Source organism: Spea bombifrons, chromosome 11 (assembly GCF_027358695.1).
Source record: "Spea bombifrons isolate aSpeBom1 chromosome 11, aSpeBom1.2.pri, whole genome shotgun sequence".
Classification (NCBI taxonomy): Eukaryota; Metazoa; Chordata; class Amphibia; order Anura; family Pelobatidae; genus Spea; species Spea bombifrons.
The window spans coordinates 1,714,900-1,727,842 of record NC_071097.1 but is presented as its reverse complement, the minus strand read 5'-3'; the positions used below and the strand labels follow the sequence as shown (position 1 = coordinate 1,727,842).

Sequence of the window (12,943 nt, the reverse complement as noted above, 5' to 3'; positions counted from 1 at the left end):
CCGGGGTAATTTCCAGCGCGTACTCCTTCCTCGCTAATACTCAGCTGCGCAGCTTTATTTTAATACTTACTAAAAGCCATTTATCTGCGTGTAGGAGAGCTGCCTTCACCATCTGCATACTGAATGCTTAGAAGTAGCTGGCTATTGATTTTCATTTCTCCCTTAAAGCTGTCAAGTGCTTTCCTGGGTGTAAGAACGGTGGGACGGCAGGCAGAGGGAGATACGGTCGGCCCTTGTCCAAGAACACAGCAGAGTTCCACCGTTTCCCAGTCTCCACCATGTCCCAGTCTCCACCAAGTCCCAGTCTCCACCATGTCCCTTTCTCCACCAAGTCCCAGTCTCCACCATGTCCCTTTCTCCACCAGGTCCCAGTCTCCACCATTTCCCAGTGTCCACCATGTCTCAATCTCCACCATGTCTCAATCTCCACCATGTCCCAGTCTCCACCATGTCCCAGTCTCCACCATGTCCTAATCTCCACCATGTCTCAATCTCCACCATGTCCCAGTCTCCACCATGTCTCAATCTCCACCATGTCTCAATCTCCACCATGTCCCAGTCCCCACCATGTCCCAGTCTCCACCATGTCCTAATCTCCACCATGTCTCAATCTCCACCATGTCCCAGTCTCCACCATGTCCTAATCTCCACCATGTCTCAATCTCCACCATGTCCCAGTCTCCACCAAGTCCCAGTCTCCACCATGTCCCTTTCTCCACTAGGTCCCAGTCTCCACCATTTCCCAGTGTCCACCATGTCTCAATCTCCACCATGTCTCAATCTCCACCATGTCCCAGTCTCCACTATGTCTCAATCTCCACCCTGTCTCAATCGCCTCCATGTCTCAATCTCCACCATGTCCCAGTCTCCACCATGTCCCAGTCTCCACCATGTCCCAGTCTCCACCATGTCCTAATATCCACCATGTCTCAATCTCCACCATGTCCCAGTCTCCACCATGTCCAGTCTCCACCATGTCCCAATCTCCACCATGTCCCAGTCTCCACCATGTCCTAATCTCCACCATGTCCCAGTCTCCACCATCTCTCAATGGCCACATGTCCTAGTCTCCACCATGTCTCAATGGCCACCATGTCTCAATCTCCACCATGTCCAGTCTCCACCATGTCCCAGTCTCGACCATGTCTCAATGGCCACCATGTCTCAATCTCCACCATGTCCAGTCTCCACCATGTCCCAGTCTCCAACATGTCTCAATCGCCACCATGTCTCCTCGATTGGTATGGACAGTTATGTATCTTATGTTCCTGTTCTAGAACAAGTCTTAAAAATGATTTTTGAAGCCCCAATCTATACGTATAGATTTCATTTGGGATGGAAGGCTAGAATAAATTGATATTTTTTAAAGAAAAACTCCCAGATCCGATGACTTTGACCATCACTAAGGTCTGAGTTGCCAAAAATGCCCCCCCCACACTAAAAACTCACCAGTCTTTTGTGTTTCTAGAGTAAAAAATAAATCAATCAATAAGTCCTTAAGGAGACCAGCACTAAAAAGTACGCTGCCTGTCTGGGAAAAAACGATTGGATGGACAAATAAATGATCGTCCATCTATCTCTCCTTCTTGGCCGTAATCAAAGGAATATTAATTATTAAATATGATTAATACGGATCTTTTTTTTTCTGCTGTTAGGGCAAAGTTATTGTTCCTTGTTGTTAATATTTAATAAACATTTTAAATAACAGGAAGAATGTGACTTCAGCAGTGACTTTCCAGTTGATTGATTGGTTGAAATATGGGAACTGATGGACGTCGCTGTCCGCGCGTTCCCAATGCTGCTACGTATAAGCTCTAGAATGTTCTAAGCTTTACGAAGCGCTCTAGGTCCCATTAGAAAGCAAGTTATGACTTCTACCACTTTTTTCATATACTTTGCTGCCATTGGCGGAGAGGCTTATGATGTCATGACTGAGTGCGTGCAAGAGGATCAACATCATGACATCACACGCCTTTAATTATTCCAACAAAGTGTAAACTTTGGTACCTGTGTATCTACCTTGATAAAAAATATCATTTTATTATTATTATTATTTATTTATTATTAATTGATGATTTATTAATTTTATTTTACTTTTTGTTTTACAAAAAGTATTCTAAAACTTATATTAAAATTTTTTTTTCCTGATTTATTATTATTATTATTATTATTTGTTTTCTTTATATTTAGCAATCAGTGGCACAAACTGTATTTCTAGAAAGAAACAGAATGCCTTCTTAAAGGGAACCGTAGACGAGGAGGGCTTCAGTCTTTTATTTATTAATTAACCTAAAAAAATTATCGGTCCGTAAAACAAAAAAAAAAAAAATAGACGTTTCTCTAGTCAATTTACGCATATGAATACACCCAATATTAATCTAAATTAATTTCTTTTTTTTAAAATAAAATATTTAATAAAATATTCATATATATATTTTTGCCATCGCGTTTCGCAAATATTTCCTATCTAGAAAGCTGTGCGTTATTTCACTTATTTATTTATTTTTTTTACTCGGATCTGGTACATCTGTCCTAAAAAAGTATAACAATTTTTTAAAGACCTAATGGCTGATGGTGAGATTTCACCAGTGGTCCTTGGGGGGCAAAGCCGGGTCCCCCTCGGAAGGTCAACGTGGACACGTGTTAATATCTGGAAGAGCTGCCACAGAGTAGGGTTGGGTTTGAGGAATTAGAACGCTTTGTTGTAACAATCCTTCCGACGGAGCTCGAAAGCACTTACCAAAGGTTTTTATTGACGGGAATAAATCCTTCGTCCCTTGTGAACTTTGTTAAGATGGCCGAGATAATCCCCTACGGGAAAGCGATAGAGAAACGGTCAATACGCAGCAGCAAGGATGGATATATCTACCATCAGCATCTCCGGCCGAGGGGACAGATGTCCGTGCTATGATCATAAGTGTTTTCATTGATTGGATCTTGTACCGATCAGTTGTTTAACCTCTGTCCCACCAAGAAGACCGTCCACCACGTAGGCCTCCCGAAGCTCTAGAAGCACAGGTTGGACAAATCTTTTGTTAGCCTCGGATTGTTGTCTAAACAAACACTTATCGGATTAGAGGGTTTTTTAAAAAAAAAAATGTATTTCCTCCTCGTGTAAATTGATTTTGGTGGAAATGTTGATTCCAAGAAGCCACAGGACATGTTGAGAGCGAAGACTAACTCGTGATTACCCTGCGGCTTGCTGGCCGGTCAAAGATGTCCATTCCGGCCAATTGAAGTAACATTGCGGAATATTTTGTATAGAATAAGATAAAAAAATATTTTGTATTTTTCTTTATTTAATTTATAATATTATTATAAATTATTATTTTTAATATTATTATTATTATTATTTTTATTATAAAATAATAATAATAGTAATAATAATATAGAGGACAAAATAAGCCTTAAGCTGGCCGAAATGGAGTCCAACGTATAGATCAAAAAAAATTCCTATAGGTCATTTTTCATTGTAAAAAGAAATGAATGTATGATGTCACTTGGTGATGTCATAAATGAGAAATGACAACTATATTGGAAATTCCATTGATGTTGCAATATTTGTGCTAAATTTTGTGCGCAAATATTCATACAGATATGTTTTTGTAATATTTTTTTTTGGTATAGCCACACCCTAACTGTAAAGTTCATTAAACTATACAATTTTAATTATTTTTTTATAGTCATAATTAAGGCCATTTTGGGAAAAAAACATTTTCAAAAATACCCATCCTTTGAATGCTTCTTTTACCACTTTGCATCAGAATTGCTCAAGCTCAAAATATACTGCAGAAAAAAAAAATCTATTAAAAAAATTGTGCAAATAATTAAATTTCTATGATCTCACCCATATTTACACTTTATTATAATTGTCCTTCGGCTTTTTCAATATGCCGGCTCTTCCTGAGCATACATTTGTTTCTGCTTAACCAGAACGGCTTTGAACAAGTGCTGTTGGCTGATAGATCAAGGGTGTCCTCGCGTGCGGGGCAATTACTTCTAATTAGCCTTTGATTGCCCTGAATGTTCTAGGAGACCAGCAGAACAGATGCTAACGTAGAGAGTTCCAAAGCACTTCATTAACGTTCCAAGGAAAACACAAAAATTGTCCTGGAAGCCTGAGGTCCTGAGGTTACCCAAGTCGGATAATTAATAACGGAAGCGCTTTGAAGTTTGATGGACCTTCAGTGGGGTCTCCTTCAGTAAGGTCACCTACAGAGCTTCGCTGATGTCCCACCGCAATGGTGTATTTGGCTGAACTTTAGGATTTGTAGCATGGATTAAGTAGAAAGCCATGATGAGCAGGGTGTCCTTCATATTGACTCCGTTGCCACCTTCTGGTTTCCACGAGTCTTCTACTGTTGGAAGTAAGATAATGGAAGGTACTTTGGCCGGAGAAACATGACATAACATTAGGTCTCCTTCCGAGCCAATAATACCCAGGGGCCCGTGGCCCTTCTGGCGGAAGAGGTCAACTATGAAAGTAAGATTACGAGTATCAACGTGGAAAAGTTCTTCCTAGAAGCCAACACATTAAATAATGGGATTCCTCTCAAGTATATTGGGAATCTTATTCAAAAAGTAACGAGAGTATCTTGGATCTGGTGTGTGAGGAGTGGGGATTATATATTAAAGGTCGAGTCGGGTGACTTTCCATTAAAGTCAACCTGATTCAGAAGCCCGAGAAAGCTCAAGTCAAGTTGGGTCAACATGGCCGCCCTTAAAGGTCATGGCGCCAAGTGGTTGATTTATACACCATGTGCCCCAAGGGTCTGTGGTAGAGGGCCAAGGGGGAAACTGGAAAGAGACGCTTGGTCTCAGGAAAGATGGATAAGTTGGACACGCCTTACAAATGGCAACCCACCAACCATACGACAGAGAGATTGGAGAAAAGGGAGAATGATGAGTGGAGGAAGGTGAGTGGGGAAGATTAAAGGGACGATACAGGGATCGGAGGAGAGAAGGAAGGGCAAATAAAACTAGTAGGGAAATGGTGGAAACTACTTGAAGGGGGGGTAGAAAGAGGAGGAAAAAAGATGTACGAAAATAGGGAAAAGGGAAGATTGAGATAAAATGTTGAAGAGGTAGATGGAAAAAATTGGACTACGTAAGAGAGACAGGAAAATAGGCAGTCTGAGAAAGATTCACGGAACAATTAATGCCTCGTAGGAGCTTCATCCATTAAAAGCCGCCCGGCCTGAATTTTTAAATAATGTGTTTTCGAATAATTGAACCTTTTAGGTTGTTTTCGGAGGATTCTGAATCAGGGAGCGAACGGCTAAATAAATTATAACCAAATAATCGAGAAGACCTCGATTCGCTTCGGAAAAGTCATAAGATCGATAACTGGAGGGTGGAAGGATGGATGAAGCCATCTTGGTCATACCTCCCAAGTGTCCTTGTTTAGCATGGCCGGTACCTCTCCCAAACATCTGTACCCCTTTGTCCTCCTCAATGCCCCTCTCTCCTCCCCTGATGCCCCTCTTTCCTCCTTGATGCCCCTCTTTTCTAGGAGGTCAGAGTGTTTGCTGGGTATGACGGGTTGGCGTCATCCACAGAGCCGAGCCCCCCCCCGCGTGTCACTAATGGGCATCCCATGACACAAAATCAAAGCTAATTTCATCTCGGATGGGGCAGCTGTGACTTGTGCCGTAAATATGATTGTATCGTTTTCTTGTCACTATGATGGGTGACGCGGCTCGCTCCGTTAATTAGACAATTCTCACACAGCCCAGCGGCCTGAGAAGCTAACGTCTTAAAGGGGACTCTCGCCCCACGGGGGCCCGTCTATTACGCCATTTAAAGGTTTGCTTTGACGCTAAATGCAGGTTAAGCCCCGGGTATCGCAATGGGGGCTAAATGATGATTACAGACAGGCCTGCTTTGGCCCCTGCGGAGGTGATGAGCGATCGGTACAATGAACAATTCCAGTAAAAGGTTAATGGGCTTTTGGGATTCTAGAACAGAATCCTATAGCAGGGACCGAATAATGGACTAATAACGGTAGCGATGGAAACAATGACTGGTCAGAAGATGTTCTGAATGAAGTCACCTGTATTCAAGCAGGGATTCCAGCTGTGATATAGCAGGAAGAAGAGGACCAATCGGGACACTCGGATGTCATCAAATCAGAGGAGGCTATAATGTGACCCATGTGGTCTTGGATAAAGCAGCAGTGAGATTTGGACAATCTGTAGCAAAAGAGATTTCTTCCCCTCGTTCCTCTTGTGACTCCAAGTGATTCAAGGCACTTAACTATGACATCATGTCCAAGCAGCCTCAATTCTGCTCTCTCATCACCCCCAACTGTGTTTAATAAATAAACGACAAGTAAGCCACCAGGGCTTTTCTTATAACCTAATGGACGTCCTCCTCAGAGGTGACCACTGTCTTAATCCCAAGAGACCGACCACTGTAAGGTCTTCCTCGAGCTGAGAGGTCTCCTTTGCGGATGCATGGAGGGGATTTGGCAGAATCCCCCCTAATGGATTTGCCCTTTTCCCTGCCCCCCCCCTTAGACTTCCAGGTGATGCTTTCCGCTGGTCATATGTCCAACTCCTCTGTAAGATGCATCTGTGGCCAGTTTGTATGGAGTGCTCCCCGATTGTGATTGCACGAGTACTCCTCCTGTGATTGGTGATACTTCTGAAACCGGTGCAATTAAATTAATGCCCTCCTGCCCCCCGCCCACCTTCACTGCTCATTCCCCACCACAAAACATCGTAAAATACCCCATCTTACCCCAACTCAAGATATCTATGGAAATAAAACTGACCGACCATCTCTCTAACCTTGGTAGGACAATGTTTAATTTTCGCCTTTTGCACAGAGGGCACAATCACAGCTCGTCTCTCGGAATTTGGGCCGGGAAGCTTTGAGATGTTATGTCTGAGGAGGGTTCCGTAGTCAGGATAGCGTCTGTCCACGGCGGTAAATCATATGAGATGTTCTGAGACTCCATATCACTTCTCCTTGAAGGATGAAACGGACAGGCCTGATTAACTTTAGAAAAATGGAGTCCTTTGTCCAAGGATCGATGGCTTTGGCTGTCAAGCGGTGTCATAAATCGGCCAGACAGTTGGCGCTGAGATGCAGTGCTACCTTGGCTTTGTCTCCGAAGACATGGGTTTTATTCCGAATTTTGTAACCCTTCCAATGGACACAGCTTGGGGAGATCCATGGGGAACCAAAATACTCCAACCCTGGGCTGGACCCACAACTATGAAGTGGTAAAGAGTTCTTGGCCTGGTGGGACTCCATCGTGCATGTTGGATGTTCCTTGTTGGCCAAAAATCTTTTGGTTAACCAACCGTACAGAGAACGTCTTTTTTCGTAGGGTTCTTTGGATGATAAAGCTTGGGGCTTGTTGGCAGCTAAACTCATTCTACCCCAACCCTGGTGTTCAAGGGGTAAAAGAAGGGTTTGAAGGAACAGCAGGCGGAACATGGGCGGGACCTCACCAAATTGTATATGTCATTTATGTGGGTCTGTAGATGCTATGGTGCCTGGTCTGCTTTATGGGAGGTACGCGAGAAACGTAAGAACAAGAGGCCATCGTCTAAAAGGCTTTGATGGAACATAAGGAAGTTTTTCTTTACTGAGAGGGTGGTAGATAAGTGGAACAGCCTCCCAGCATAGGTGGTAGAGTCTAATACGGTTAGGGAAGTTAAACATGCATGGGATAGGCGTATGACTCCCGAGACCGACGGCTGATTAAGGTTCGAGTCTTCACAGCGGGAGAAACGGGCGAATGCGGCCGATGTGCCCCGAATTCTAGGTTTCTAGCACTAATTTATTCTATTTTGTCCCCACTGAATAAAGGAGCACGCGGTAAAATAGCCCAGGAGAGGCAGGCGCCCGCGGATCTGTTTGTTTAAGTTTATATAGGATGGGGGGGGTTATAAGCTGGAATCGGAGAAACCATAACAAACAAATCCCTGTAACAGGAACCCGGAGAAACATGTGAGAAATCTCGCTTCCCCGCGGCAATTAGAAAGTGCGTGGATCCCAGGAACAGACACTTTGCTTAAAAGCATTTACAGAAAACACATGTAAGCGGAGAGCGCTGATATCCATCAGGACCTGCAAGCGCTGCTCCCATGCCTTATTTATGTCTCCTCTGCATTAACCCTTTAACAGCACCTTACACCGCCCCTCCCCCGCATCCCTAAGTACAATGCGGCCGCTGCATACCTGCCTAGTGTTGCTTGGCCAAACAACCATGCCCCTCTCCCTTCCTCTGTCCTCATCTGATGTCTCTCCTTCCCCGATGCCCCTCTTTACTCATCAACTGCCCTGTTTCTTCCCCTGATGCCCCTCGTTCCTCTGCCATGCACCTATTCCATCCCTTGATGCCCCTCTCTCCCCCCCTCTGAAGCTCCTCTCCCCCCCGATACCCCTCTCTTCTCCCCGATTCCTCTCTCCCCTCCTGATGCCCCTCTTTTCTAGGAGCTCAGAACGTGGTATTGCAGGGCCAAGTAAAAGCCATTATCTTTCTAAATGCCCCACTCAAAAGGAAGGGACTGTCTCTTCTAGACAGGGACACTTGGGAGGTATGGCTCTCATGCCTGGCATTCTCTTTTAGCATTTATCATGCTAGCGTATTCATTAAATGCATCATTTTGGTGATAAAATTAGAGCGTGAGGATTAAAATGCGTGAGGATTAAAATGCGTCGTCCATTAAATGAGAATGAAATGAGAGCGCTCTTACCATATATGGTAAAAAGCAGAATTAATCCGTAACAATTCCTTTAAATGTTTGTAAGGCAGCAAAATGATACAAATTCGTAGATTGCAGAGGATCTCGACCTAAAAAAAAAGTTCTAGGATTTTAGAGCGAAAGGGGCGGCTGGCTCGCCATTTTTTCCCTGTACTTGGTCGTCGGCCGTTTTGTCTATAAAATGGAGGTTAAAAATTGTCATTGGGGTGCGACCTCCGCGCTAAGGGGGCCCACCCTCCCCCGCTGCCTCCGAGAGCCGGTTGCCCGGTTGCCCTTATGATAGGGAATATCTCGTTTTCAACAAAATTCTGCAATGAGCTTCCTTTGTGGCAGATTGTGGCCAACGCAGGTAGAAGGTTTTTCCAGCTGTAAAGACTCAAACCTTAATCACTCGTCGGTCTCGTCTTAGATTCAGGAGCCGTATGTCTACCCCATGCATGTTTACATCCCCTCACTGTATTACCCTCTACCACTTCTGCTGGGAGGCTGCTCCACTTATCTACCACCCTCTCAGTAAATTGAAACCTCCTTATAATGCATCTAAGGATTTAATAAGATGAACCAATCACTTTGAGAGGTTTTTTTGAGGGTGTTTGGTATGAAGTCATGCACATTTGGGACAACATGCTCTAGAAACGACCCCGAATTCTTCACACTTCGCTGTTCCGGTGAAAAATAATTAAAGGCCGTAGAGTGATACGCTGAAGAGCTGAAATAACACGGCGGGGGGGGGGGCACAAATATCTTTTAAACAGGAAATTGAGGGAAAATTCCCGGGGGGGATTGTCAGGAGAAACGTGCAGCCTGCGTGATAAATACACATTGCGTGTGCACGCGGTCCGAGCATCACCTGCGTGTTCCCAGAATACACGCCAACAAGTGTGTGTCATGCCTGAGATCAGGAGGAAATGGGTCATACCTCTCAAGTGTCTCTCCTTATTTTGACCAGTCCCTCTTTGGGCCCCAGAGGAAAAAATCTTTATCTCCCCCAGCGCTGTATACAGTAATATAACCCCCAGCGCTGTATACAGTAATATAACCCCCCCTGCACTGTATACAGTAATATAACCCCCAGTGCTGTATACAGTAATATAACCCCCCAGCACTGTATACAGTAATATAACCCCCAGCGCTGTATACAGTAATATAACCCCCCAGCGCTGTATACAGTAATATAACCCCCAGCGCTGTATACAGTAATATAACCCCCAGCACTGTATACAGTAATATAACCCCCAGCGCTGTATACAGTAATATAACCCCCAGCGCTGTATACAGTAATATAACCCCCCCTGCACTGTATACAGTAATATAACCCCCACACACTGAGCTGATGCTTTACGGCAACGCTAATGAAGTCCGTTTCTCCATAGACTTTCATTAGTCAGAGAGTCCTGCGTGATTAAGACTGAGCCATTCTATTATTTCCCACAGGCAGCATGATAGGGAGTCAGTGTGTTTCTTTGGGTGTCACGGAACATGCACATGCATACTACATTGAGCATTTGGACAGTTTCAGGACAGTTGGCACATATGTAGAGCATTATCGAGCTCCAAGTCTCAAAAGATGTAGCAGCTTTGAGTTTTTTTCTGGTGGTCAAAGGAGATCCTTAATTCCCATTGGTGTAGCAATGGGGGGTCACGGGGATCGTAACCCCCACGTCGTTTCCATAAAGACCATTTTATGCGGAACTCACCAGCATGACGGCCCAGATCAGGAATCTCTTTAATACGCGGAGCGGATATTTACGGTAAATCAGGATGATCTTCCCGGCCTAGAAAACAGAACGTGAAATAAAATATAAAAAAAATGTAAATAAAATAATTTTTTAATAATAACAATTATTAAACAAATAAAAAGTATTAAAAAAATAAATAAAAAAATAAATAATAATAATAAAAATGGGAACCGGACAGTTTTTCTTTGTCTTCTTTGTTGTCACTTTCATATTTCTGCTCGGGAACTTAAATCGCAGCCCATTGGTTGAAATTCCTATGACATCATCATGTAACTCAGCATATATATACATTTATTATCATTTTATTTTTTTTATTTTTTTTTTATTTTTTTTTAATATTTAAGGAGCCAATTGAATTTTATCATTTTTGTGTAACGAAATCCTCTTTCTGCCCGGAGGTATCGCCAGCGTCCTCCAGACTTGTGAAAGAATTCCCGAGACGGCCCAGGAGCCCGCGTATGGGACAAATACAATTACCGTTCCTTCCAATTTGATAACGAGGTGGTCTCTCTCGCCACTAAAAATAGGCTAATAGCCTAATTGAACGTCTAATGGCTCTACAGAGGAGCGTGGGTACTTGGGCCTAAATGCATCATCCTCCAGCCGGGGAGGGGTGGGAATGGGCTAAAAGCCGTTACACTAGCCCTGGAGAATAAGCTCAGCGCGTGATTGTCTAACCCCGATACAAAGGATCTGATTTTCTTCCCCTCCGACGGGACTGAGGAAGCGTCAGACGATTCCATAGTCTCTTCAAAATCCATAAAATGATCAAATGTTATAAAAAAAAGGATACATTTGATGACTTCCAAATTTTTGGGATGACAAAAACCCTAATTTTATGGCTTCTCTTATTATAAGGACCGGCTTTCGGACTGGGAGGCGATTGTCCTCCTTAGTCTGAAGGCCAGAAGATACATCAGGTGTTGGTAGGGTGAAAGTATCTCCTCTGGTGCATGGACGGGGTAATTCGTAAAGCGAAAGGTCCCAGGCACCCCCCCAGGATCTCGGGCATCAGTCTCGCACAGGTTGATGCACCCCCGGTTGCTCGCTTATGTCTCATGGGCGTTGAGGAGCCAATGAGAATCTCCAGCTGGGCTACTGGTAAGGACTGGTGGGGTTCCTTATACACAATCCTTCACAGGTCTTTAGGGTTAATAATCATTGCTGTGCTTTCTGCCTTATTACAAGTTCAGCTGCTCATGGGGCAACCGGGCTGAAGAGCTTACAATCTGTTACTTGGGGGGGGGGTACAGGATCCATCTTCTATTACAAGGATCCTATCATCTTTTACTTTTTTGTTTGTCTCCCCAAACTCACCTCTATCCTATATATAATTTTATTATATTATTTATTCGATAATTTAGGAATAATTCTATTATAGAAATTATTAAAAAAAAATAATAGAGAATCGTTTTTATTAAATTTTACATTTTTTTTTTTAATTTAATTTATTTTAATTATTTTTTTTTTTTATTTCAGAATTTTTTTAAAGAATTTATATCGCTCTTACTGTTTACTATAACATCCCAAAATTTTTTGGCGAAGGAATTCTGAATTTAAATTTTTTTTTTATATTAGAAATAATAATAAATGAAATAAATTACGTATTATAAATATATTTTTTGGAATCCAAGTCATTTAAAGTTTTAAGTTAAAAATCATGTTTCTGGGTTTTTAAAGGTAACCGCTGGTGTTGTCCCTTCAAACACTAACGCAGGTTGAGCTGATGGAATGTTCTGAATAGTTTGGTTTCGCTCATGCGCGACCGCTTCCATTTTGGTCACTGTCTGGGGATGAAAAGGAATATTCACTTGGCGTGAAAGTCTCGATGGGCTGAGACTTTCCCAGCAAACCCATCGGAGGCCATTGATCAGCCCTTAAGCCTGTTTATCTTAGAATACGATGAAATGAAAATGGAATTATAGCCAATTCATCTCTGCTCCTCGGAATCAATACGTCCGCTGTGTATCTCCTGCTCTTACTGTACAAATATCACTGCCGTTCTGATTAAACATGGAGTCTCGCCACAGCTCCCATCATCCTCAACCCTACACATGCCCACACGACCTAAGGATCCCATTTTTAGGAGAACCTCAAAAGGGTAGGTGGACCTGAAGCTTCTTGGTCCATTGGAAAGGACCTGATCTGCATTGACCGCAATTTAAATTGGTCAAGAGGTCCACCGATGTCTAGGAGCTCAGGGCAGGGATCGCGCCCACTCAAGAATTTTGGGAAAGTCGGCAGGTATTGATTATTATGGTTTCTGTCTTGGATGCAGACCATGCCCTCAGTAGGAGACCCTATGCATGATCACCGGCTGATACCTCTCCTTGGTTCGCGGCAAAAGATCTTTCATCGTTTTATTAAGCTTCTGAGGAACAGCCCCCGACCGAGGGCGCATCTCATGTGTGAGTGAGAAGCTGGTAGATAAGGGGAACAGTCACCCAGCAGAGGTGGTAGAGGGTAATACAGTGGGGGGATTAA

General features: G+C 43.3%; 1 protein-coding gene across 1 annotated transcript in view; it reads right to left on the bottom strand.

Annotated features, from left to right (window-relative positions):
* The window catches only part of LOC128469278 (heparan-alpha-glucosaminide N-acetyltransferase-like), a 63,820-nt gene that overhangs the window by 2,057 nt on the left and 48,820 nt on the right, over positions 1-12,943 (bottom strand). The window contains exons 16-17 of the mRNA XM_053451099.1: positions 10,418-10,495; positions 2,741-2,811 (exon numbers count right to left, since the gene is read on the bottom strand). Of these exons, the coding sequence (XP_053307074.1) occupies positions 2,741-2,811; positions 10,418-10,495 (149 nt within the window). The remainder of the gene's footprint in view (positions 1-2,740; positions 2,812-10,417; positions 10,496-12,943) is intronic.